This window comes from Desmodus rotundus, chromosome 4, assembly GCF_022682495.2.
Source record: "Desmodus rotundus isolate HL8 chromosome 4, HLdesRot8A.1, whole genome shotgun sequence".
Classification (NCBI taxonomy): domain Eukaryota; kingdom Metazoa; phylum Chordata; class Mammalia; order Chiroptera; family Phyllostomidae; genus Desmodus; species Desmodus rotundus.
In genome coordinates this window covers 25755693-25783560 of record NC_071390.1, presented here as the reverse complement: position 1 = coordinate 25783560, position 27868 = coordinate 25755693, and the positions used below count along the sequence as shown (strand labels likewise).

At 37.1% G+C, this 27868-nt stretch overlaps 2 protein-coding genes and 1 long non-coding RNA gene across 14 annotated transcripts in view; 2 read left to right on the top strand and 1 right to left on the bottom strand.

Annotated features, from left to right (window-relative positions):
- Positions 1-5820, top strand: part of CCNJ (cyclin J) — a 34092-nt gene extending 28272 nt beyond the window's left edge. The window contains exons 4-6 of one of the 3 annotated variants that reach the window (XM_053922131.1): positions 1760-1900; positions 1987-2146; positions 2763-5820. In XM_053922131.1, the coding sequence (XP_053778106.1) occupies positions 1760-1900; positions 1987-2146; positions 2763-3171 (710 nt within the window). In that variant the 3' untranslated portion in view covers positions 3172-5820. Of the gene's footprint in view, positions 1-1600; positions 1901-1986; positions 2147-2762 lie in introns of all 3 variants that reach the window. The other 2 variants (XM_053922130.1, XM_053922129.1) reach the window with 2 other exon arrangements.
- Positions 5821-8593: 2773 nt separating this feature from the next.
- On the bottom strand, positions 8594-24017 carry LOC123480034 (uncharacterized). 8 transcript variants are annotated; one of them, XR_008426589.2, is made up of 6 exons: positions 23708-24017; positions 22239-22286; positions 19182-19331; positions 18951-19072; positions 14083-14266; positions 8594-11485 (listed from the first exon to the last, which is right to left on the bottom strand). It is a non-coding gene; the product is annotated as an uncharacterized lncRNA (long non-coding RNA). The 8 variants fall into 8 exon arrangements; XR_006655894.3 differs by lacking the exon at positions 18951-19072 and adding an exon at positions 18806-18882 and having other exon boundaries at positions 23708-24013; XR_006655896.3 differs by lacking the exon at positions 18951-19072 and adding an exon at positions 22951-22991 and having other exon boundaries at positions 19182-19328; positions 23795-24009.
- A 12-nt stretch (positions 24018-24029) lies between these two features.
- Positions 24030-27868, top strand: part of ZNF518A (zinc finger protein 518A) — a 40800-nt gene continuing 36961 nt past the window's right edge. For all 3 annotated transcript variants that reach the window (XM_045197500.2, XM_045197499.2, XM_053922128.1), the window contains exon 1: positions 24030-24366. The gene's annotated coding sequence lies outside the window, so the exon portion shown is untranslated. The remainder of the gene's footprint in view (positions 24367-27868) is intronic.

Genomic DNA, 27868 nt, shown 5'->3' with positions numbered 1-27868 from the left:
ACTCCTGCCTGCAGCAATATTCAGTTAAGAGTAGTGTAAGTCTAAAGTTGTTCAAAATTTCTGGAGCAGAAGAGAAATTATTTGCTTCCTTAGGCTTTCTTCTTGAAGTTATGATCTTAGAATCTCCTGCCATAGGAGACAAAAGCTTCTACCCCAGTTCCCTCTCCCTAAGCAAAGATCAAGGTAGTCAGCAGTACTTTCTTTTCCCTGGCCCTAGGGCAGGCTGACTTGAACAAACCCCACTGGGTCCAATGTACTGAGCATCGGGGCTGAGTGACCCTGGCCACTACCATTTTTGGAGCAGCTTCAACGTGTGGTGTAAACTGATCTCTTCTGGAAGAGAAACTCATTGGTTCCTACTACTTTGGCAATCATTCTGGCTCTTCAAAACATGTTTTAAATGGATAAAATATATTGGAATAGTTATAGTAGTAGAACAAAAATTTTTATGTAGTAATATGTAACATTCTATCATTTTGAACAAGTATAAAAGCAATTATAAGAAATCCATAACAATTGTAATATAATGACTGTTTTAAATCCTACCGTAAAATAGAACATAATACTAGGAAGGTAGAAGGCTTTAGTTAAAATCTCCCCTTTTCCGTGGACCCCCATGGAATAAAGACCCAAAGAGACTTGAAGACAATTCTTTGATTCTATTGGTGCATCTGGAAAATTACAATAGTGCTTGGTAGTTGCAATTTTTTCCAGCCCTGAGTTCTAGAAATACCTAAGATGAATGATATATATGAAAATGCTTGCTTGGAATTTAAAGTGTAAGATGGTACATGTTCTATTAAAAAAGTATTCTGGGGCTGGAGAGGGAGTTATAGAACATATTCCTTACATTGTACATATGGATAGGTATTTCCTGAGTAAGTGAATGCCTTTAACTAATGAAGTTCTGCCATCAGATTGTTTTCACTCCTCTTCTGCTTTGAGTAAGGAGATGTAAAAGTTCATATAAAGTAATCCCCCCCTTTTTTTATAACAGACTTAGCTAGGTTCCTGTTTTGAATTCAGAAGAAGCAGGACAGGTTTTTTGTGTGGAATGAAAATGCTAGTGTCATATATTCATCCAGTTTTGTCCCCTCAGTCTCTCTCCAGAATTGAGATTGTGCTGAGAATATGCTGAGATGACAGCACTTGGCACTTAGCTACTTTTGGTTTTAGATAACTCTGTGACATTAACTCCCTTAAACTTCTATTCAAAAATAAAATAATTCTCTAACACCAACCACCCTCTGCCAAAGAAATTAACTGAAAAGATTCAGCTGGTGAGATTTGACAGTGTAGTTTTCATTGGCACATGTAACTTTTTTCTTTACACAATAAGACTTAGATCAAAATGTTTACATGTTCCAATTTTTTTAGGGGAGAGAAGGGTGAGGGACAGAGGCACTGGGAGAGAAAACATGCAAATATGACAACCACAGAGTTCTGGCACAATTGTATCTCCCCAAGGTAGGGGAAAGAATATCTTTGGACCTAAGTCTTTTGTAGTAAAAGACAGCAAATTCCATTTAACTGACTAGACCTGTAATATCATTTGCCTAATATTATCTCTATTCCCTCCTCTCCTTTTTTTTTTTATAAGGTAAATTTGAAGAAAAAGAAGATAGTGTGCCTAAGCTAGAGCAGCTCAACAGCCTGGGTTGTATGACTAATATGAATCTAGTTTTAACAAAACAAAATTTGCTACATATGGAACTATTATTATTAGAAACCTTTCAATGGAACCTCTGCCTTCCAACAGCCGCCCATTTCATCGAGTATTATCTCTCTGAAGCAGTACACGAAACAGATCTTCATGATGGCTGGCCAATGATTTGCTTGGAAAAAACTAAACTCTACATGGCCAAGTATGCAGATTATTTCCTGGAAGTATCTTTGCAAGGTGGGTCACTGTGGATGCAGTAGGTGACTTGTGAGCTTGTGACTTGTGTATTCTGTTGCTTAAGTTCATTTTTGATGTCTCCACAGATTATGCCTTTCTAAATTATGCACCTTCTTTAGTAGCTGCTGCATGTGTGGCTTCTTCAAGGATTATACTTCGTCTTTCTCCAACGTGGCCTACAAGACTGCATCGTCTTACTGCTTACTCCTGGGATTTCTTAGTGCAGTGCATTGAACGGCTATTGATGTAAGCCCCCTTGTTCTGTGTTTGTAATTTGTCGTTAATGTTTTCCTTCATGTATAAGGGACCCTAAAAGCAACTTTTCAAAAGCACAGAGCTTTTATGGTATTTGTTCTGACAGCTTTTACTGCCATGAACAAGCTCCTATAAGAGCAATGCTCGGTGGAAGGGGAGCCCCTTTGGCTGTTAATCCAGGTAGAGGTTGTCATTGCTAGTATGATACTGAGTACATGATAAGGAAAGGAGCTGCTCTTGTGTGAGCGCGTGACTGTGAAATCAGTCCAGGCAACTCTTGCCTCGTTCTTCATTTCCACATTTTTAAATTATCGGGCCCCAGGATGTCACCAAAGTAGCAGCCACATTTAAGTGCTTATTGTGGACATACCTCCCAAGCCGGGCATAACCTTTAAAGCCCTACCAGCAGCCAGTTCCCTAGGTTTGTACCAAGGGAAGGAGCCTTTAGAAAGATAAGAGTGAGATTTCACTGTTGTTGAAATTATGGTCACAGTGACTGCTATCTAGGTATAGCATGCAATCCTTGGAGTCAGCTGTGGGGGAGTTGGGAGTAGTGCATAACTTTCTTGCAAATTCTTTTCAAGTAACATTAACAGTTTCCTTTCAGTGCTCATGATAATGATGTGAAAGAAGCAAACAAACAAAGAGGACAAGCAGTACCTCAGCCAGCTCAACTAAGTGTGTTCCAGACAACCTCCCAGCCCTCTAGGCCAGTTCACTTTCAGCAACCTCAGTATCTCCATCAGACACATCAGACTCTACAGTATCGCCATCCTGTATCAGAACAACCAAGCTGTCAGCAGATCGTATCTACCACACACACCTCATCTTACACACTACAGACATGTCCTGCTGGCTTCCAAACCAGTGTTCAGGGCCTGGGGCACATGCAGACTGGTGTTGGGATGTCACTGGCGATACCAGTAGAAGTTAAGCCCTGTCTGAATGTTTCTTATAACCGGAGCTATCAGATAAATGAACATTACCCTTGCATTACTCCATGTTTTGAAAGGTGATTTTATGTGAAGGTAACACCTGATCCAGACTGTTTTGTGACTTGAAGCTCTGGGACAAGCTTTTTGTAAACTCCTCTAAAGGAATTCAAATTGCATCAGAACTTTTCAAATAGCAGCACCAGGAAAACTGACTTATCACTTTGAATGCACCATGAATACCTGGGAGAACTAAGCAAAAACTTTTAACAGTATGTGTGTCAAATTCTGTTAAATCCCTGTGTGACAAAAATTTCAGACCCTGGCTGATGGTCCAAATATTTCAAAAAAAATTCAATACAACAGAAAATTTGGACAGATTCCATCCATTTTGCTGTTTTGAGATTTGACCTGTGGTTAGGCTCTGGGCTTAATGTTGGCTTGTATATCAGAGATTAATGTTTGTCTGTGGACTTGCCAAACACTCTTTTTATGAAGGAAACATACAGTATTAATTTTTGAAGAGTTCCTTTTTTCTTTTTTTTTTGCAGGTTTGAGTTATATTCTAATCCGCAAATGAATTCTTGACTAAATTTAAAGTCATGAGTCACTATGCTATACTGATCTGTGCAGTAAAAAAAAAAAAAAAAAAAAAAAAATTAGATGCTTCTGTATAACTTCCTGTCACAGAGTGCACAGGTTACCTAGATTTATGTACTGAAATTAAGGATGGAGTAGATCTCTTAAAATCATGGCTGTAAATTTTTGTTGTTTTTTCCCTAAGTGATCAACCTCAAATCTTTAGAATTAAAACACATTTAACTCAGGGAATTTGTACTACTTGGAAACACATAACTGTAATGCAACATGTTTTGGGAATGTTACAGTATGAACTACCTTTATAACATAGATTAAATACTCCTGCTAGGATGTATTTTCCAATGAGAACATAATTGTAGCTTAGCGTGACTGAAATGGTGGTTTCTATCATTCATAGGTTTTGCATTTCTCAGTGCAATCATTGATTTATACTCAGATTTTTACTCTAAAAAGTTTTTTCAAGGGAAGGCATAACTGTAAAATGTCAGTACTAGAATTAAGTCCTGTAGGTTTATTTTTTGAAGAGGAATGTGGCCAGGGTAGTTCTCAGGTTGTGCTAGAATAGCACTTTGTTACATGGAAGACAGGTTTTATAGGCAACCTTTGTATTCGGCTGGTCAGTACAAGCAGGCAGAGGTATTGATTACTAAATTTCAGTAGCCCTTTTCAGTAGATTGGCCCCAGAAACTGCCCTGGGACTTTTCACTGTACTGGTAATGAGTGAAAACAGCAATAATAAGTCATTACGACAAGGGCAATTTGGGGGTAAAGAGTTTGGAGGGAGTAAACTTAAAAAGTAAAAAGAAAAAAATCATGTAATAACTGAAACTTATATTATGCATTGTGCTCTTATCTGTGGAAGAACAGAGATTTGGTGGAGGGAAGCTTTCTGATTTAAAAATTAGAGGTGTGTCTTTTTTTGTATTTTTTTTTTAAATAGCACTTGAATAGAAGGGAAACGGCATGGCAGGTGTGTGGCCGCCACAGAATGCATTGAAGACAGACTTACCATAAAAGATGTGGGTATGCAGCAGGAGTCTCAGTAATTAAGCCCAAAGGCTTCTGTTAGGAAGGGAAGGGACTCAAAAACTGATCCAGATGGCTCCAGTGGATAAGTGTGGGTGGGTGGCTTCTGCCAGAGTGAATTCTTAGAGAATGTCCTTTCCTTAAAACAAAGGTAACTTTTATAATTAGAGTACATAGGGCATGATGTGGATTTATTAGTCTGGTAGATAAAAATTGCAAAACCACTCAGGTAAGAACACTCACATGGCAGTTTTCAAGCATGAAAATTGTTTTCTGAAAGTATCATCATTTTTCCTCTTTATAGAAGGCTGCTAATTGGATTTTGGTAGTTCTCATCTCAAGAGAACTTGAATTATTTGGGGGAGAGAGGGTTCAAAAGAATCTATCTTTCATATTCACGTTCAGAACCCAGCAACCTGGAGTCCGATTTTCAGTATTTTAACTACCTCAATAATACTATGAATGTAAGATATTGGGATGGAGATCCCAACTTGAAACAACAACTGGTGCCTATGGTAATTTAATGTATTGTCAAATGCTTTTATTGATTGGTTTAAATGTCATTCTTGTTATAGAATATGCCTTTTTTAAAAGCTTATAATAACACTTTCCCAGTTTGTATTTAAAAAAAGCTAAAGAACACTGGATTAATTTTGGGGGGGCAGAATAAAATAATTGGTTACTATTGCTGCATACCCAGGGTGGGATGGGATGGGGTGTTTGGAGAACCAGAACTATTTTTTAAACATTAGGTTTCTGTATAAATACAACTCACAACTGCTAGCTTTGGGGGATGTGGGTGGGGGGGAGTTAATGCAGGTTTCATTTTGTTTAATTTATTGATTAGTCTTTAAAGTAGGTCTTTTTTTTTTTTTCCTGAGATTACCGGACCATCATTAAATGTGTACTGTGAAGAGATTAATGATAATGTATAAAGGGCTTTACCAAAGTCCATTAAATACACACTACTCAAATACAGACTGCAAACCAAAATGTATCTGTCATGACATTAATTGCAAATGGCGAGTATGGTGCTAAAGTCTACACCAATGGAATTAGATGAGTGCTATGCACTTAATTTTAAAATAAAACTAGTTTTCAGTAAAATGGTTTTGGTGTTTTGTTTTAAATATAAATTTGATGTGTACTTGTACATCACTTATGTCCAACTTGCGATCACCATTATATTGTACTTAGTAATAGCCCTCCAGATGTAGGAATATAACTGTAGTGGTGGGAAACGTTAGTCCATCCTTCATGTATTCCACACGAATCATTAAAGCCCTCAAAAGTACACTGGACCCTAGGGCCTAAAATCAAGTGTGTTAGCAGTGTGTAACTTACTAAACAATGCAAGCTTCAGAACATTTGAAGTCTGATTCAAAGAAAAGTGGGGACGCAGAAAAAGTCATGGGCGTGAGAGGGAACAGGGTCAACAGTTGAGTGGTAATATTCTGTTCACCTAAATACAAATATCATTTGCTACGTAATTCAACTTAAAACTTAAGATATAATTTGTTTGAAGAGTAAAATTTTAACAGGTTTGCATGTGTGGGTTAGGAATTCACACTCCTAAAAAGCATCTTTTAAATTAGTCCTGTATGTTGTCAGTTGCTCAGGCACAGTGGCAGGATTTAGCAACAGCCCTTAAGAGAGTCAGTTAGTATACAATGCTCTTTAAGATTAAATTCAAGAAAAAAGAGCAACAAGCATTCCAAATCAGGACAGGTAGCTTTACTTGAGCTGATTCTGAACCATGTGACAAGTTTTTAATCATCAACAACTGTCCTCAAGCATGTGATAAAAGACTTAACCTTCGTAGCCACAAACAGCTTATAGTTAGCTCAATATGACTAATGCACCTGAAGCTATTCTAATGGTATAGTCTGGAACTCAGGTTAGTATTATCTTGGTTTCATGATCAGTCAATATCCATTTTAAAATACGTAGAGTAAAAAAAAAAAAAAGGTATAGTCATTTGAAAGAAAGCAAGACCAGGCTCTGGCTTCCTATGGGAAAGATACCTGCTGCTACCCTACCTCACTGCCACGGGGGTGTGTGTGTGTGTGTGGACTTTTAGAGCAGTTTCACAGCAAAATTGAGAGGAAGGTAGAGATTTCCCATGTACCCCTGGGCCCCGCACGTGTACAGTTCCTCCATTTTCAACATCCCCCCAACAGGGTGGTGTATTTGTTAGAATTGATGAATCTACATTGACTCATAATTATCCAAAGTCCATAGCTTACATTATGGTTCAGTCTTGGTGGTATATACATTAATTAGGTATTCATCATGGTTTCATACCAAGTATTTTCACCGCTAAAAATCCTCTATACTCCATTAATTCATCCTCCATGAAACTCCAACTGTCCCCACACACCACCCTCGCCCACCCCCAACTCTTGGCCACCACTGATCTTTTTATTGTTTCCATAATTTTGCCTTTTCCAGAATGTCATACGGTTGGGATCATAATATATAAGCCTTTCAAATTGTTTTTTTTTTCACTTAGTAATATGCATTTAAACTCCCTTTATGTCCTTTCATGGCTTGATAGCTCTTTAGTGCTGAATAATATTCCATTTTCTGGGCGGGTCACAGTTTATCCAGTTACCTACTACTGGAGGACATCTTGGTTGCTTCCAAGTCTCAGCAATTATGAACAAAGCTGGTACAAACATGCATGCAGGTTTTACTGTGCACATTAAGTTTCAGCACCTTTGGGTATATACCAAGGAGAGAGATTGCTGAATCACAGGCTAAGAGTATGTTTAGTGTTGTAAGAAATTGCCAAACGTTCTTACAAAGTGGCAGTATTTTGCATTCCTACCTACGAGAGTTCCTGTTGTTCCACATCCTCACCTGCATTTGGTGGTGTCAGTGCGCCCGATTTTGGCCATGCTAATGTATGTGTAGTGGTATCATTTTAATTTGCATTTCCCTGATGACAAATGATGTGGAACAACTTTTCACATGCTTACTTGCTATCTATATCTTCTTTGGTGAGTTGTGTATGAAGATCTTAAGCCCATTTTTAAAATCAGGCTGCTTGTTTTCTTACTGATTTTTAAGAGTTCTTTGTGTACTTTGGATAACAATCCTTTATTAAATGTGTTTTTTGCAAATATTTTCTCCCACTCTGGCTTGTCTTCTATTTCTCTTGACATTGTCTTTTGTAGAGTTTTTATTTTTAATGAAGTCCAACTTATCAATAATTACTTATAGGACAGAATTACAGACACTAAAAGTCTGGCTAAATAGAGAATTGAGGGTATTACACAATCAGAGCATTATAAATGTAACAATAAAAATTAAACCTTCCTAATTATCAAAAGAAATACACACTGAAAACAAAGCAAGCTGTCTATGTAAAAGTAAAATATTTTTAAAAGGTATAAATTCAGAAGGTATAGCAAAATAATGTGACAAACTAAGCCCAAACATATCAAATCAAAAATGTAAAGGGGCTAAACTCAAGCTATTAAGAGAAAACAAGTCCTCCCTGGCTTGGTAGCTTTGTTGGAGCATCGTCCTGATATGCCAAGGTTGCAGACACATGCTAGAGTCAACCAATGAGTGCATACAAAAATAAGTGGAACAACAAATCAATCTCTCCTTCTCCCTCTTATTCTCTCTATAATCAATTTAAAAAATTTAAAAGAAAAAGAATTTCAGACTAAATCACATGACAAAACAAGTCTATACTACATAAAAGACATACAACAAAAATAAAATGATTCAGAAGAGTTGAAGATATAAGGATGAGTAAACCTACTCAAACAAAAAGCAACATCTTAATAACAGATAAGGCCAAATGCAGGCCCAAATGTGTTAAACCAGACTGGGTCAGGGTGGGGCACTCTATAATGCTAAAGGTGGGGCACTCTATAATGCTAATTCATGATAAAGATGAACAGTTATGAATATCTGTGGATCCAATAACCTTGCAACAATATTAAGTAAAAACTAGAGGTTATAAGGAGAAATAAAAGAGAAACATGGTAGTAAGAAACTACGAGTAATTCATCTCTCCTAGACCGTGACAGATCATTAATTAAAAATGAAGATACAGAAAACCTCAACACATTATGGCGATGTAATTGGCATGTACTGAGAAATCCTGATAAGGAAAACGGTATAGGTCTGGCATAGCTAAGATGGACAAGATAACAAAGGACATGACAGATCTGTCACTCATGTAGGTGCATGAGATCAGCACACGCTGACTAGTCTGCTAGCTGCCAGCTAATCCTGCAGCTCACCCAAGGAAAACAAAATCTATGTTTTCCAAACTGCAAAAGCACTCCCATTTGTGCCTTCATTACATGAAATTAATCCATTACTGGTTTTCCTTGTGCACAAAAGATAGTGTGCTAATAATTAACAAACTATATCTGATTTTTCTTAGATAATATTAAACTCTAATGCAAACTTTCACAAAACTTGACTATGTATTAACCTATAAAGAAAAGCAATCAATCCCCCAAAAGTAGAATTAACATAGACAACATCCTATCATGAAAATGAAGTGAACAAAATATGTAGAATAGGACTCAAAAAAATCCCAAACCATCCCTCGATTAAATAAGAAATCCAAACCAAAATTTCACAGTACAGTATCTATAGAATCACTACAATAAACATTCTACACATCAAGAAGTCCAGGATAAAACTAAAATAGTGCTCAAAAGAAAATTAACATGCAACTGAAAAAATCTGGGAAAGAACAAGTAAACCAAGCAAAAACAAAAGGAAAGAGATAAAAGAAATTAATGAATTATAGAAAAGAAAACAAAAGAACAAATACATGCATACATGCAGCTACACAAAAGAAAAATAGAGTTTAAAAATTGGAAAGGGAGATGTTAAAATGACCATTATTTGCAGATATGATTTCCTGGAAACTCTAAAATAATCAACTGAAAAACTATTACAGACAGTAAGTGAATTACAGACAGTAAAGTAGCTGGGTACCTAATTAAATTAGTTTTCATATATACACAGAACTACCAGTTAGATTTAAAAAAAGATATACTCAGTTATAACAGCTACCAAAAGAAGATAAAATGCATAGCAATAAATATAAAAAATGTGCAAGATCACTATGAAGAAAACTTTGAAATACTTGTAAGTTACACAAAAGAATACTGGAAGAAGGCATACCATATTCTTGGATAGGAAGCATCAACATCAAAATATCAATTTTCATTAAATTGATATATAAATTTACAGTCTCAAGCTGATTTTTAAAAATGAACTAAACAGGCAAGAATAACTAGGAAATGCTGGCATCTGACAGGTTAAAAAATATTACAAACAACCAATAAGTAGAACACTATGGGTACTTGCATATGAGTTGACAGATAATTCAATGAAACAGAATGGAAATTCCAAAAATAAACCTAAACATATGGAATTTAATATGTGATAGAAATGGCATCTCAAATCAGTGGAAGAAAATATGCATTATTCAATAAATTGAGTTGAGAAGCCATCTAGAAAAATAAAATTGCTCCCATGTCAAAAAAATTAATTTTGATGAAAGAGAAGTCATGGAAGAATTATTTCATAACTTCATAACAATTATAACTTAGAAAAGGGGATAATTTTTCCAAGGATGTATGAGAAATCTAGAAGCCACAAAATTTAACTATATAAATTAATTTTTTTGTGTGTGTCAAAAATCATCATAATCAAAGTTAAAAGACAAATAACAAAATGGGTAAAATATTTGCAACTAATCTCCAGGCAAGGGCTAATTTTCTTAACATATAAAGAGTAAATGATATAAATAGGCAGTTCCCAGGGGGAAAAAATGTCTCAGAAGATGCTTAACCTCATTTTTAAGTTTGATAAGAGTGTTGAGGTGGGAAGGCTTCATCCTACATTACTTATGGGCATTTCCTATGAATCAAATTCTACAAAGGGCAATTTGGCAATATGTATCAAAATTACAAATGCAAAAAATATATATTTTTTTAATCCTCACTCAAGGGTATGTTTTTTACTGATTTGAGAAAGAGAAAGAGAGAAACAGAAACACTGATGTGAAAGAGAAATACTGATGAGAGAGAGAAACATCGATCAGCTGCCTTCTGCACGCACCCCAAAGGGGATTGAACCCACAACCTAGGTATATGACCTGACCAGATATCGAACCTTCAGCCTTTTGGTGTACAGGACGACACTCCAACCCACTGAGTCACCCGGCCACAGCACCTCCGCATTTCTTTATCACAGCAGGGGAATTTGATTATAAGGCCTAACAACATAGCTCAGAAACCAAAGATCTGGATTGCTCTCCCAGGAGTGTTTCTTCAGGACATTTTCTCTAGCATGAAAGCAACTAAGATACAAGAGTAAGAACCAAACATTTGCATAAATATCCATGTGATTTCTGCAGTACCTTTTTCTCTAAAGGTCACCTACTAGGGATTAAGGAGAGTGGAAGTTGTGACCAAAACACAGGAGGTGTTGTAGGAGAGGTGACTTGAAGTCCGAATGTTTTCAGGTTCGGTTCTTGTAAAAGAACGCGATCTTATGTTAATGCGTGCATCTAGAGTTCACAGAGATTCCTCACAGTTTTCATCTCATTTGAGAAGTTTTTTAAAATGTAAGAGGAAAGTATTAACTTCATGTTTTAGATAAAAACTGAAGCCCAAAGGTTTTGAGTGTTCAGTCATACAGGTAGTGGCAGAGATGACAGTAAAGCCCAAGTATATCGCCTGTGGTGCACCTATGAATTGTGACAGTCCTTCATATTGGCTGCAATCTGAAAGGAGAAAAGAAAGGATAAAATTGTTTATTTTGTATTTTTCAGTTTTTCCCTAGTTGTAGAATCGTAATGTTGAAACATTAAAATCATCTAATTCAATCTTCTTATCCAGAATTAGTAGGTGATGAAATCAAATTAGTGGGTCACAGTTAGATAAAATAATAAAGAAAAGTATCAGTCCTGAATGGTTAAATCTAAGAACAATGGCAAAGACCCATATAGTATCTTAGGATTGTTGTCCGCTTACTTTTTACGGGATGTGTGTATATGCACATATGCCCACGTGTGTGTGTGTACTTCCTGTTAGAATCCAGGCTCCTTGGGAACTACCATGAATTTTATTCTGAGGGCCAGATGGTAGTTGACACACAGAAGCTACTAAATAAACCTTTGTTGAAATTTTTAAAAAATTGCATAAAAAAGAATTGAAGAGAACATATGAGTGCATTGCCCTAGCAGGTATAACTATTGTTTTATTAAGCTTATTTATAACTCTAGGTGACAGTCATAAAAATGAACAGGGTGCATAAAAATCATATGGACCTCAGGATCAAAAGATTTGATTCAGCGAATCTGGAATGGAAATCAAGAACCTACATTTTTAAAAGTCACTACAAGTGATTGATGCAGTGAGGCTGTACTTTGAAAAACCATGCTATGAATAATGCAGAAACAAAACACTTTTACTGTACATGCATATGTTTTCCAGAAGGTCCCAAAGGCAGCCAGTGACACCTCTTTGCAACGGAAAACTACCTCAGTACAGAAGGGCAGGGCTAGGCGGCATGTGCCCGCAGCCTGCAGCCTGCAGCCTTGTCCTTGTACTGACCTGCAGATTATTCCTGTACCTACCTCCGTTCCTAGATATTAGGTTACTGCGTCAGCAGCACAGTCAGGAAGGGGACACCACAGCTAAGATCTGGATCTCCTACATGGTTAAGTGGCTTTAGAAGTGAGCTAGTGTCAATATGTGTCTTCGAATGCTCTTGACTTTGATTATTCTTAACACAATTGCTTTATTAAATGACTAAGCTAGGCTTCAGGCATTGTTCTTGGCATTAGAGGGAATACAAAATTGACTGTCCCAGAAGTCTTCAGAGACAGGCACCACCACTATTCACCATCCCAACACACCCAGGTCAATAAAGTGTGTCAGCAAATATTGTCTTTGCTTTTGGCAAAGGTGCCTCATGGATTTCAGCTACCAGGGAGGTAGTTTGTTATCATCTGAGATGATGGGACCACATCCTCCAATTTCACACACCTGAGGGAAGAACAGGATTCATTTAAGGACTTAACCTCAACTGGTCCTACTATCAAGGCATCCCAAAATATTATGTCATCCCAGAACCCATGGTCTCCAAGAAGTATTACGAGATACTGACGGGTGTGTTTGGGTGTGTGCTGCTGCAGTATCAGCAATTAGTGTATTTAGGAGGACTCGTGTTTTACTGGGCGATTCCTCCCAGTGAGGTGCTAGGTGAAATTATAGAGGCTTTGAATTATGGAGGCTCAAAGCCCTCCCTTAGTCACAAATCACTTTAGGGTAGCCCACTGGGTATACTTCACTGGTTCAAAGACAAGTAATTTATTGGGTTGGCCCAAAAGTCCATTTAGTTTTTTCCATAAAATAAAAGACACAATTTTCCATTTTCACCAGTAACTTTATTGATTTGGATATTTTGAGTATGTCTGCTATCCCATGTGGTATGACAATGATTGTTCTCAATTAATGTCTCAATTTGATTGCTATCAACTTCAACTGGTCTACCCGACCATGGAGCATCGTCCTTCGAGAAATCTCCAGCATGGAACTTTGCAAACCATTTTTGACATGTTTGATCAGTCACAGGACCTTCCCCATACACTGCACAAATCTTTTTTGTGTGTTTCAGTTGAGTTTTTACTTTTCTTGAGCTAATAAAGCATAATATGCTGAAAATATTGCTTATTTTCTTCCATCTTCAATATTAAAATGGCTACACATAAATTCACTAATTTTGATGGGTTTTTTAAATATATGCTGATATGACAGCTGTCACATTACAATCTAACCAAATTGTTTCGAATGAAGTTAAAGACCACTAAGTGCTACTAGAGCCAGCTTACGGGAAAAATCAAATGAACTTTTTGGCCAACCCAATAATGTTACTATCTCAAAGGAGGTTTGTCAAAGGATTTAACATAGTTATTACTGGGTAGTGGGACTGTGGATGATTCTTATTTTTTTCCTTTGTAACTTTCTCTGTGTTCTAACGTGTTCTATAGTAAATATGGATTACTTTTACAATTGGGAAAAATATATATTTTTTTAAATTTTGTTAAAATATAAAGCTTTTCAGATCAAGGAGACTGACTTCTTTATTGTGCCTCAAAGCAGTTCTAAATGAAATCCTTGGTATTTGTGCAGTCTTCTTTTCAATAGGATCCTATTCTGATGCTCAAAGATACTTCATTACTGAACAGCAAACAAATATAGGACAAGCAGTCTTTCAAGAAAGTCATTTATAGATTCAAATACTGTAGTACATCAACTTCACAATAAATCAATTCATTTTATAACTCATAGACACTAGGTGACCCAAAACACTTACATTAAAACCCAGTGGTCTCTGGCTCACATAACAATAGCACTTCAAAGAAAGTCTTCCAGAAGATGGTGAGGTTTCTTCCACTTTGGGGAGAACACAATTTCAGCATAAAAGAGCTTTGGAGGAGAGGAATCTAACAAGCAGACACGTGTTCCCACTGTTTCCAAAGCAAAATAGTTTTTGTCACCTGTCAGAACATGATAAAGTCATAGTATATAAATCATGTAAATAAAACCTGCTCTATTTGTTCCATAACAGTATAAAATCATGTTATTTTCATCCAAATAGAAAGACTTCCTCTCTAAATCCAAATACTGCAATCTAAATCCCCTACTGCCACCCTGATATACCTAAGATTTGGGATGTGCTCTTCTGTGGGCATTTGAAGAGCAGTGTGCTCAGTGGAAGCCATTCCTGTATGACTGTCTCCATGTCTTTGAAAGAGTCCCATGTATCTGGATAAGTACTCTGATTATAGATAATAAGTCAAAGATTTTAGTAGACCTCTCAGAATAAGATTAGGTCTCTCATGAAATCCTTTGGAGATGATCAAACGATGTTCCATTGATTCAAAATGTTGCCACTATCAATTTTCTAAAAGTCTAGGTGGCCCTGGCTGGTGCAGCTCAGTGGATTGAGTGCTGGCCTGTGAGCCAAAAGGTCCCCAGTCTGAGTCCCAGTCAGGGCACAAGCTTGGGTTGCAGGTCAGGTCCCTGGCTGGGGGCATGTGAGAGGCAACCACACATTCATGTTTCTCTCCCTCCCTTTCCCTCTCTCTGCAAATAAATACATACAATCTTTTTAAAAGATAAATAAAAGTCTAGGTGCTGTGGAGACAAGTACTGGGGTGGGGTTGGGGGGGGAGACTCAAGGCAAAATATTTTTAAAATCATCATACCTACTTATTTTAAGTTTTCACTGACTAGCAGGGTAGGAAAAGTCCATGCTGACATTTTGTTCACCAAAGCACTATCATCACCAAAAGTAGATTTAACCTCAGAACCCGATACAGAGTATTGAAGAGAATCGCAAGAGAGATCTAAAATGGCAATATTCTAAAGATTTAGGGGATGATATTTTTATATTTATTAATAAAAGTTTCCACTGATGTACTGAGACTCTTTGGACTTTAAACTCTGGTTTCTCTCATTGTAACTTAACAAAATTATTCCTACATAAGGCCCCTCCCAAGCAGGCAGTTGTGACTGAGCTTAGTGTCTAGTTTAATTCCAGAGCCTATTCTGCAGCTCAGAGAATATCTGAACAGGGCGATGGGCAAGAGGTGTATGGCACAGACTGCATTAACTACTGTAACATCCATTCTCTTATTCAGCATCAGTAACAGAACCCAATTTTCAGTTGGGTACATGGTCACATAGCTAAGTGACTTTCTCAGCCTCCCTTTCAGTAGGTATAAACATGTGAACTAAGTTTCAGCCAATAAAATATAAGTGGAAACAAAAGTCTGAGACTTCCAGAAAGTAGAAGGGAGGAGGAGAAATAAGCCCAAGGCCACACGGCCTGATAAATAGTGGAGCTGAGATTCAAACTCGTAACTGTGTGATTCTACTGTAACCTAAGGGCCTGGTGAACTCTTGTGAACCATCTAGAGCAGAGTTTGGCAACCTTAGACCTGCAAGCTAAGAATACTTTTGCCTTTTTAAATTAGTTGAAAACAAATCTAAAGAAAAATATTTTGTGACAATTTCAGGGTCCATAAAGTTTCGTTGGAACACAACCACACTGATTCATTTACATATTATCTGTGGCTGCTCTTAAGATGATAGAGTTGCAGAGTTGTGACAAAGTTCCTGTGGCCTACAAAGAACAAAATATTATCTGGCTCTTAACAAAATGTTACTGATCCCTGACCTAAAGAAAGGGAAGGGATTTGGTGCAATAACGGTATGTGGATGGGTAGGGATAGTGTAACTCTGGTGGCCATTCTAGAAGTCCAAGTGGGCCAGGGAATAGTTGTCTAGCAGATGTCAGTTGCTTATAAATATTTGTTCACTTCACGAAAGTATGGCCAATAAGCACATAAAAAGATCCTCGGCATCAGTAGCCATCAAAGAAATGTAAATTAAAACCATAATGAGACCACTACACACCTACTGGGATGGCTACATACTGTTGGTGAGAATGTGGAGCAGTAGAAACTCTTAACACATTGCTGGTGGAAATGTAAAATAGTAAAACCACTCTGAGAAAAAAGCTTGGTAGTTTATATTTCTTTCTTTTTAAAATTTATTTAATTGATTTTTATTTTTTTTAGAGAGAGAGGAAAGGAGAGAGAAATATTGATTTGTTGTCTCACTTATTCATGCATTCATTGGTTCATTCTTGTATGTGCCCTGACCAGGGACTGCCTCAGTATTCGGGACAATCTCTAACCAATGTGACGCAAGTCATTCCACTCCCAAGTATTTACCCACGAGAAATGAAAACATACGTCCAAACAAAGGCCAGCCAAAAAACTGGAAACAACCCCAAAGTCCATCAATAGGGGAACAGACAGCCAAACTATGGTGTATCCATACAATGGAATAGTACTAAGCAGTAAAAACAAACTACTGATATTTAGCGACACAGCTGAATTTCAAAAACATGACACTGAGTGAAAGAAGACCCATAAGAGAACATACTGTATAATTCTTTGTTTGAAATTCTAGGAGAGACAAGTTTATTCAGCAATGTTAGATGCTCGTCTCCTGGGTGTTACTCTCAATGCTTGCTTTGGCCAGGGACTTAGGTATGGCAAGGACTGAGTGGGAGTGACGCAAGGAAGCCTTTAAGGGTAAAGGGAATGTTCTATGTCTTGATTGTGATGATGGTTACACTAGATGTGTATATATTTGTCTGAATTTACTGAATGTATGCATGCTATTGTATGCAAATTATACCTTAATGAATTTGGTGTATTTTTTTTTAAGGGGGCCCACTTCTTCAGGACCCAATAATGGGGAAGGCACTGCTGCTGAGTATGGCTGTGAATTCATGCGGCCATAGGAAATCCCCACAGGCAGGAAAACATAAAAATGTTGCCTGCTCAACAGAGTTTTCTGAGCCTTAAAGGAAGAGGCCTCAGACAAAGTCCCCTTTGTAGGTTCCTTGCCATGGGGCCTGTCTATCTGAGCCATAGAGGTCCCAAATTCTATCTTCTATTAAGGGTTACAAAGGTACTGGAAATGAGGCCTTTAATACTTGGACCTCAGAAATTTCCTTAAACTGAATTAAAAGTCCTTACATCCTCTTATTCAATTCCTCTGAAGGCACCAAACAGCAAGCTGCCCACTTGGAGTCTTCATCTAGCTTAGCTAACATTTCCTTTCAATGTTTCTGTTGAATATGAAATGACAGTGACCACAAAAGAAGGACATACATTTACTAGCACTAAAAATTAAGTCATTTGCTTTGACAATAAGTCCCTGTAGAAAACTTGACTAAGATGACTGGGCCTAATCAATCAATCGTGTCTTTGCTGGCAATTAAGTTTGGTTTAATCCCAGCTAAATCAAAGTGGTCATGCTTCCTCATTTGAAAAAAACCCACATTACCTGTTTGAAAGTAAAAAAAGTAACGTTCCAGCCAATCTGAGACTTAGAGACAAAAGTAAATAAAATTGGCATCGCTATTCCCGCTTTGGGTAAAATTTGGACAACGGGAAGGTTATGCCCTGGTCCCTGAAGGTATGCAGAGACAGAGGCAGAAAGGTCGTATCTGGGGATGGCCAGGTGGAACAGAGAGTGTACTTCAGGAATAAGAGAAAAGCTTCTACCACAGGAAGCCTGGAGCAACACTCAGGAGATAAGGATGGTGAGGCAGCCTAGGAGGAATTTACATTAACAGAGTGATCTCTATTTTCAATCCTTTCCAGAGTAAAGAGGAAAGGCCACTTGATTTTGCCTCTCCATTGGATTAGAACTTTAAAACATTTTTTAAATACCAGTTTCAAATACAACCAAGAAAAATCTCTGAAAGAAATTGCAATAAAATATGATGACTCTAATTCTAAAACAATGAGACAAATAGGAAAACACCTTTAAAGAAAGGTACTTGGGATAATAGGAAGCAATAGAGAAATTTATGTCTGATCTGGGTTCTTTGAGCTGGTTGTGTAAATCCAAGGACGGGACCCTGATCAGTGGGAGGAAAGAGGGAAAGGGGTTTATGTAAGGCCTCTCGGGAGATTTGCCCAACTGAGGAGAGAATGGAATTTATAAAGCAATAAACTGAATATACTTAGTCTAGAATTAGTCTAGAATTCTACTGAGTGAGGGTTTCAGGTCCCGGGATAAGTTTTCAAAAGAAGCCAATAAAGAATGAAGAGTTAGTTCATAAACAAAAGAGCTCGTGACGACCCTGGCAATAAGAAACAGTGCCAAAGCAAGAACCTCAAAAGTAGTGTCAAAGATAATTTCAAAGGAGAAAATGTAGTTGCGGAATGTTGCACATTATGGAAGAAGAAGTAGTATAGCAAACTAGAGCACAGGCTTTAATTTACAAAGTGAATCAAAACTGACTTCTAATCCAAACTCCATTATCTATCAGCCTAGCTTTGGGCAAATTATTCAATCTCTTTGAGACTTAATTTCCTCTTCCATCACAGAAGGTTGTTAAAAGGGTTAAATGTACTGGAGCTGCCTTGGTAAGGTGGTTCAGTTGGTTGGAGCATCATTCCTGTACACCAAAAATTGTGGGTTCAATTCCTGGTCAGGGCACATACCTGGGTTGTGGGTTCGGTCCCCAGTCAGGTTGCATACAGGAAGCCACCAATTGATGTTTCTCTCTTTCTTTTCCTCTCTAAGATCAATAAAAATGTCCTCTGGTGAGGATTTAAAAAAATCTATTGATGCAGAAAAAGCACTTACATTGTGCCTGACACATGTTAAATGCTCAATAGTATCTATTAGTATTTATAACAACTAACATCTCATAGGTTGGGAAGAGAGCAATATTAGTGCCATCATGGATGCTATTTGCTTGAAGAATGCTGAAATGAAGAATTTCAGCATTAGGAATGCTGAAATGATATTGGGGATATTAGGAATGATATTAGGAATTAATAGGTATTTGGATTCATTAGTACCTTCATCACTTACCTGTCTTTTGATCATTCATTTTTTCTTCATTAAATAAATACAGTTCTAGTGGCTTTCACGTATCAGGCAATGTGTCAAGCACTGGTTACATGTATCTTGCACACTTAGTTCAGGTTGTACTGGAGAAGGTTCCTATTTTGAGAACCACTGCTATAGAAAGTAAATAGACTTTTATTAACTAACCCCCAATCTCAATTTCTTCTCATTGACACTTTTAAAAATAGTAAATCTCTTTTGAAGCTGGAGATATTGAATAATTTCATTCATAGTGACAGTCTCCTACTACATTGTTTTTACACCTGATTTATCAGGAACTCCATTCATTCTTTCCATCCTCACTCCCATTTTCTGTTTTTCTGTTATCCAGTAGAAGATTAATTTGTTTCATCAACTCCCAAACAGCTAAAATTTCTTCTAATAGTGGGCACTTTTCCATGTTCCTTTAACCTTCTTTATCTGAAGTAATTCAAATATATTTTCTTAATATGCTGACAAAAGTGATTTTTTTTAATCCTCACCCAAGGACATGCTTATTCATTTTAGAGTGAGGGGAAGGGAGAGAGGGAGGGAGGGAAACATCAATGTGAGAAACAGCAATCTCCTCTTCTATGCACCCCATTGATCAGCTGCCTCTCCTAAGCACTGTAACAGGGAACCTCTTGTACACACCCCCACTGGAGACCAAACCCACAACCCAGGCATGTGTCCTGACCCACGTGCCCTGACCAGGAATTAAACCTATGACCTTTCGGTTGACTGGACAATGCTCCAAGTGAGCCATACCAGCTCGGGTGACAAGAGTAACTTTTTAATGAACCGATTACATCATGAGCTTTAAAAATGTGTGGTGCATTTATAGAACATCAGGATTATTTATTTTTAAATTAGTTTGTTCATAATCTCTCTGTTTTTGGTGTCCATTGCTCTGACCCAAGGATAGTTAGAAGACAATAGAGGCCTTGCAGTGGATTCTGTTTTTACCTATTCTAGCATCCATTTTCTCCTTCCTCCTAACAGAAGCTTAAATTCTTATGTACCCCTCCCCACAAAGCATTTGAAGATTACCTTCAACTATGAAATGGGACTTAGTTGTCTAAGAGTAATTCATTCTCTTTGCTAGTGCTTGGTTCAAAAACAGGCATAGGCTATTGTGTTGTTTGAGGGTAAGATATTTTTTGTTGATTTTCCAAAATCCTTTTCTGATAATACCTCATGTTGTTGGCTTTTCTAGCCACAGCAGAACCACTTAAATAATTGTCTCCAGAGAATGGTCTATAACTCTGTAATAATTCCTATGCCCCCATCCTGGTTCTAACTGAAAGTACAAACCTCAACGTGAGTACTATAAATATCGCTGAGATTTCTTTAGTGACGTTTTCTTCTTACACTTGCCCACTCCAAAACTTGAACACTTTTCTGTCCATTCACACACTTTCAAAAATATCTTTAAAGTATAGTTTATTTCCATCATTCATAACTCAGGCATATTTAATTCTATTTGTACATTTGGAAGGATGGTATGCTTAATCACCTCAAGAATGCTAAAAAAATATAATAAGGATATCAAATAACATTTTTTCAACTTTTGTTAAAATAAAAATCTCTACATATGAAACAGTTTTCCTATACTCCAGCTGGTTTAAAAAATAAAACTAGTTTATTCCTTATTAAGTCTTCATGCCAGTATTTCAATTTTCACTCCACCTCTTCAAGGAACAAAATATACTCCACACCTAATCACAATCAACATAGTAGCAGAAAAGATGTTGGCAAAGAACTACTACTGTTTTATTATAGTATACTTCTGAATGCAAAAACTATTAGCAAACAATTTTTGCACTAATACTATTTCATTTTATATCAAATTCAAGTCAAATATGATTTTTTTAAATGTTGCATTTGTAATATAAAATTTATTCAGCAAATATTTACTGAGCATTTATTACATGCTAGGCATTGTTCTGGGTATTGGGATTCAAAGGTGAGAAAGACAGAAAGACACTTATGCTTTATTTTGAGTCATTTACATTAAAAATACATAAACATGCGATAAAATTTCATAAAGTCAGAGATGTCATAGAGTTAAGGATGAAAAGCCCAGAGATCACCAATTTATGTCATCAGTTACAAGATACACATTATTTAATACGTATTTTGACACCTCTGAAATCAGCCACATCTTACAACGTGGGCAGACCAACCAGCAATAGAGATGGAGTTGTCACAGCCTGTGTATGTGCATCAAAACTTACTAAACAAGTGTCAGAGGCTTGGAAGAAAATCCAAAAGACAATGGTGAAGGCACCCTTTTAAGGATTCTTGATAAATCAAGATTCAATAAAATACAAGGTCTGGCAGAAGTAACGCCACTGAGTGTGGTTGGTAGGGTACGTGAATTTCTCACACAAGATGGACAGCAATTTGAACATTTCACCTAAAATTTCATATGCTGGGAGTAAATGTGATATTGTTATGTTACAGATTTACATGCTTATGGTTTTGCCAGCTCATAAAAAAGGGGTGTTATTTGTACTGGGCCCTGTATAAGAGTTTATAGTGTTCGTTCCTCATAGGAGAGGGAAATGAAATTCAGAGAGGTTGAATGACGCTCTAACTCACAGAGCAGGGTAGGCAGGACCAGAGTTCAGGTCTGAATTCACTCATGCTTTTTCTACCAGTCTTCAGTTATATTGAAGAAAAGGCTCTAGAATGTGGCTCTAATTTTGGGACTATGGACAAGGAACTTAATCCCTCTTTGCCTCAGTTTGTCCATCTATAAAACAGCTAGTTTAATAGACCTAACTGATGATGTTACTGTAAATATTCAGTGAGATAATGTGTGTATAAGCAGATACTGGCCTATAGTAAATGCTCCATGAAAATTAACTATATGAGATTCACCTTTTACATTTGGTAGGAAATAATTTAAAGTGATCCTCAATTATCCCACAAACATTGCTCACAATATGAAGCCCATGTAGTTATTTGACTAAAATACTGGAAAACTAAACAGACTGGTCAAATGCTTGAACTACTTAATATAATAAAAATTTCCACCTTAACAAGTTTTGTCCAGGTCCATATGGTATTGTGCCAAGACCTTACCTGAAAGAAAACATACAAAAAGTAAGAATAAAGGCTATCTATGACCACCAAGTTACTAAGTACTCTTATGGGTACAAATGCATTTATAAGCACAATCTCAAGTAACACATGATCAAAAAAACATTTAAAATGTGCAAACAGATCATTTATTTTTGCTTCCTTTAAAATGTGATTACAATCTGTATACATTACTGTTAGTAAAACAATCACAAGTTTGGGAGGTTAAAAGTTACCACAGGGAGACATGATTTGGCCAGAAAGTAAAAACTTGTTAGTGACTGATATCTTACTTTATATTTATCTTAAAACACTTTTTCATCCATCACCAACTCAGAGCTTTACACATAGTATGTAGTTGTATATAAGTAAATCCCAGGTGCTTTCTAATGCCATTCTGTTTTCTGTTCAAACTATGGAATGTTCTGAGAAGAGGTCAGTGTCTAGATTTCTTCTTCTTCTTCTTTTTTTTAGCCTTTGTAGGTGAGCTCTTCTAATTTTGACAGTTGAAGTGAAAATCTAAATTATAACACGCTACATTATATGGAGTCAACCTGCCTTAAATATGTTTCCATATTTTTTTTCTCTAAGAAAGTAATGTGTATTACACAGTATCACATTTAAAAGGTAATTTTAACTACCAGGAAATGTTAATGAATCAACTCACATTTTTTTCATTTCACCCGATGACAAAATTTATAGGGTACCCTGCAGTGAAGAAAACTATCTCAAATTAATATATCTACATCTGTATCTAGAATTGTTGCATTTTCAGAAGCTGGTGGCAATTAAAAGCCTTATCATGAGGTACAATTCTGGTGTCTACAAGTTTCAGCATGACGACTACAAAGTAGCAAAGTTCAACTTCCTATTTTAAATATTAGCCTATTTTCTCAAAATGTTAATTAAAAAAATGTTTTTGGCAAAATCTCACCATTATCCAAATTTAAACCTTAAAGGAAAGCCCACCACAAGATTCAACTGTGAACTTTCCCTATTAATTCTGAAACTTAAAACTATCAGTGTGCCCGTTTGGGATTAAAAAGAAACAGCCACCACCACAAACTGCACTATACAAACCCTAGCTATTTTCCAGGATCAAAGTCTACTGCTGAGCATGGTTTGGTCGGCTGGGAAGATCAACAACTGTGATCAACTCTGAGGCTTCCCCTGCGAGGAGCATCTCGGGCGAAACGACTGGGGACCAGGCTCCAATTGGGCGGCGGCTGGAGCTGCACTTAGTGGGGGGTTCCCGGATCCTCCTGCGCCGCTCGGCAATCCTCAGCGCGCCCCACCTCTCTCAGTCCTAGCTGCGCACCCCTTCCTCCTAGACCAGCCACCATAAGCCCGATCCTCTCCAGGGCAGAGGGGAATGACGAGAACAAAAGCCTGGCACACCAAGAAGAGTAGGAAGCGAACCCCACCCTGCCAAGAGGAGTGAATGGTCTAGAAAAACTTGGCGGCAGGTTAACAGGAAGCGCGGACGCACGTCCTAGGACCATTTAGGTCACCTTGACACCCAGCAATCCATCTTTTGTCCTTCAGAGAGGCCTCCTTGAAGCCCCCAACTCTGAGGGCTTTCCGGGCAATTCTTGACTCTGTCTTCATTGCTGTCCCTCAGTGATGGCATCCATGAAAACTGCATCCGGGTAATCGAGGAACGGTGACCGGATTCCCCCGGAAGTGACGGTAGCGCGGAGGGATCCGCGTTCCGCTGAGGAAGTCTGAAGTCTAGGCACTCCCGGAAGTAGGGCCGGTAGGGACGCTGACTGTGGGTGAGAAAGTTTGGGACTTTATGACAGCGAGGTCGTTCTAATATGTTTTTACCTGGCAGGCACGGTGCTTACCACAGGCATTGTCATGCCATTCGATCCTTTCTTCACAATAATCCCAGGAGGGAGAAATATTTCCTTTTTCCATACGGAGAAACCAAGGCTAAGAGAGAGCCAGTGATTTGTCCAAGATTATAGAGCTTATATTTGGAGCTGGTCCAACCCCATCAGGCTGGATGCAGAACCTGTTCTTTCAACTTCCGTGGAACTTCCATTTGGAAAAGTCCAAAACCCTCGTGCTTGGCATCCTGGTAAGCCACTTCTGCAAGGGCTGTGCATCTTCAGCTCAGCATCCCGTTGCCCAGGGAGTGGGGCCCCACAGCCACTCTGCTCCTTACTCTGGACATACGACCAAACTCAGCCTGAGTCACCTTCCCTAAAAACAATGACCTGAAATTTCACTTGGTCTCCTGCCCCTTGACTCTGCACACGCACGGCTTTTTCTCGCGGCTACCAAGGAAACTGGAACTGGCTGTTGGGCTCTGGGAAACAGTTTTAACTGTTAGACACTTGTAAATTCAGGAGTGTTCAGACTACTCGAGGCTTTTCACCATGATAAAATACAGTCTTTGGCCTTAACTAAGAACTGACGATTAAATTGGGCTCTATACCAAATCAATAATGTTCCTTCTAATTTCTGTATCTCCAGAATATGATTGGGAACCAATCCTTTGCTCTTAAGCCTACATTAACTAGCTCTCAAATAACTTATGTATAGCTACTAAGATCATAGTTTTGTAAAATCAAATTATGCATAGAAAAAAGCACTAAAATCAAAATCAACACTGATAAAATTTAAAGTGGCCATTAAATCTATTTATTTTCTTCTACTTTCTATTTTTCATATCTGCTATAATTTATTTTTAATATAGAAAAATGAATTGGCCATGATAAAACATTCTTGATTGCCTGTCATTATAATGAAGACAAAGGCATGTTGTCACATTTTGACAAATGACAGTCCCTGACACAAATCACACAAAGGAATCCTGTTTGGAAAAGCATTGGATTTTTTGCCGGTGTTATCAAAATACAGTTTGGGGTCAACAGTCCTTACAGGAAAAATGAAGCAAATGAATAAAACTTGTTTTTCATACACTTATGTATAAAGATTATGACAATCAAAAATTTTCCCCCAAAAAAGGAGGGGAAGGGGATATGAGGCACTTGAAATTCAGGAGAACAAATATAGAGAGCTATTTTCATTCTACCTTCTTTGGGGTACAGCTTTAAACAATTTATTTCAAATTGCAAAATAAAGTCTTCATTCTCTATTCTATCTCTATTCTATATGGTGCTGCTTATATTTGTGATATTTGGCAATTTAAAAAGTGACAACATATTAATCAGAAAAGATATCTTACAACTCTTGAAGTTGAAAGATATTTTGGCTTAATACACGATTATAGATTATCAGTATATTCTTTCAGTCTTTTATGGGCAATGTACTATTGTGCCCTTGAGAAATCATCACTCAGTCTACTGTTGCTCTTTTTAATATAATGTGTCTTTTTTTTTCTTGCTGCATGTAAGTTTTTTCCCTTCTTTTTTCTTCCCCTCTTTCCTCTTCCTCCTCCTCCTTCACCACCTCTACCTCCTCCTTTCCTCCTCACTTTCTCATCCTCCTTTCTATTCTTCAGTTTCCCTTTATGTATTCTTCAGTTTTGCCATACTATTTCTATTATAGATGTCTTTCTATATATCTCATTTGGGATTTTCTGGACTTCCTGAATCTGAAGAGTGGTGTCTTTTTATCAATTATAGCCACTTTTAGACGTTGTTTCTTCCATTGACTCTCCAGTATTTCCCCATTCTTTTCTCCTGGAACTGATTAGATGTTCTGGAATTACTATTTTTCCTTGTATCTTAGTTCTTTTCTTTGTTTCTATCTCTGAGCCTTTATGCCACATTTAGTAAATATCTTCAGATCTATCTTCCATTTTATCACTCTTTTATGAGTTTCTAATGTGTAGTTTAAGACAATCCTTGAATTTTAATGTTCAATTAATATTTTTTTTCTAGACACTCTGCCTGGTAGTTTGTAAATTTCTCTTTATCAGTTTTGATACACATTCGGCTTTTTTTCCTGAGGGAATTTGTCAATGTTTAGCACACACAAACAAATCCATAACAGAAAATATCAGTCCCAGTGGGCTGAGGAGACAAACAACAGGAATTTGAGGGACAAAATTCCATAGCAGAGAGAATCAAGGGAAAGCGATCCCAAAAACCAGCATGCCCTCTTCCCACAAGATATTCACCAGTTGCAAAGTTTTACATGCATAGGGTGAAATTCCAATAAACCCAGTATAAAAGAATATCTTTGAGGCTAAAGGCATAAATAGAGGTTCAGCAGCTATGGGGTGATAGGGAGAAAGAGGATGGAAGTTAAAATTAGTAAAGGTGAAGAACCTATCTAAATACCATAGACTTTTAGAAGAGAGCACAGAAAAGCCATATCTTAGCAGTAAGGACAAAAAAGTAAACCAGCTTTAACAAAACCTAAAACCAACCCTAGACACTATTAAGATGTCTATTTGTACCATACCTGTTTGCCAGAAGAAAAATTAACTGGCTCAAGAAAGAGATATGTCATTCAAAATTTTACATTAAAAAAAAAAAACACAGAAATTTATTTGTCCCAGTTCTACAGGCTAGAAGTCCAAGATCAAGTTTGACCTCATTCTGAGGCCTCTCTCCTTGGCATGCAGATAGCCACCTTCTCACCATGTCCTCACATGGTCTTTTCTCTGTGTGTGTGCATCTCTGGTGTTAAAATTTTACATTAAAATAAGATTTTATTGAGAGAGAGGAATTTGAGAGAAAGAAAAAGAGAAAATCAATTTGATGTTCCATTATTTATATATTCATTGGTTGATTCTTGTATGTACCATGACCAGAGATTGAACCCGCCACCTTGATGTATCAGGTCAATGCTTTCACCAACAAAATTTCACATTTTTTAAAAATATCTGTCTGGCACCCACTAAAAATTTTGAGGGATGCTATAAAAATGTCCAAATAACAAAAAACTAGGTTAAAAAGAAATGGTAGAAATATCCTTACAGGTGATTCATGTGGTGGAGTTATCAGAAAATTTAAAATAAAAATGATTAATATAATGAAAATGGAGGAAAATATAAAGAATTTCAGGTGGAGCCTATTTAAACATTGGAGCCTATTTAAAAAAGATAAATGGTTTTCATCAAATCTGTGTACTGCTTTGAGTAATATTGACATTTTTAACTATGTTGATTCTTCTAATCCATGAACACAAATAGAATATGTTTCCATTTCATTGTATCTTTTTCAATCTCTTTTAATAATGCTTTGTAGATTTCAGTATATAAGTCCTTCACATTCTTTGTTAAGTATATTTCTAGGTATTTTATTCTTTTTGTTGCAATTGCAAAAAGAATTGTTCTTTCCATTTCTTTTTCTGAATTTCTTTTTTAGTATATAGGAATGCAGTGCAATCTTGTACATTGATTTTGCATCCTGCAGCTTCACTGTATCTCTTGCCTGATTGCTCTGGGTGGGACTTCCAATACTATGTTGAATAAGAGTAAGAGAATGAATATTCGTCATTTGTTCCTGATCTTAGAGGAAAAGTGTTCAGTTTTTCACCATTAAGTATGATGTTACATGAGGGCTTGTCATATGTGGCATTTATTATGCAGAGATACTTTCCTTCTATACCCAATTTATTGAGTGTTTTAATCATAAATGGATGTCGTATCTTATCAAATGTTT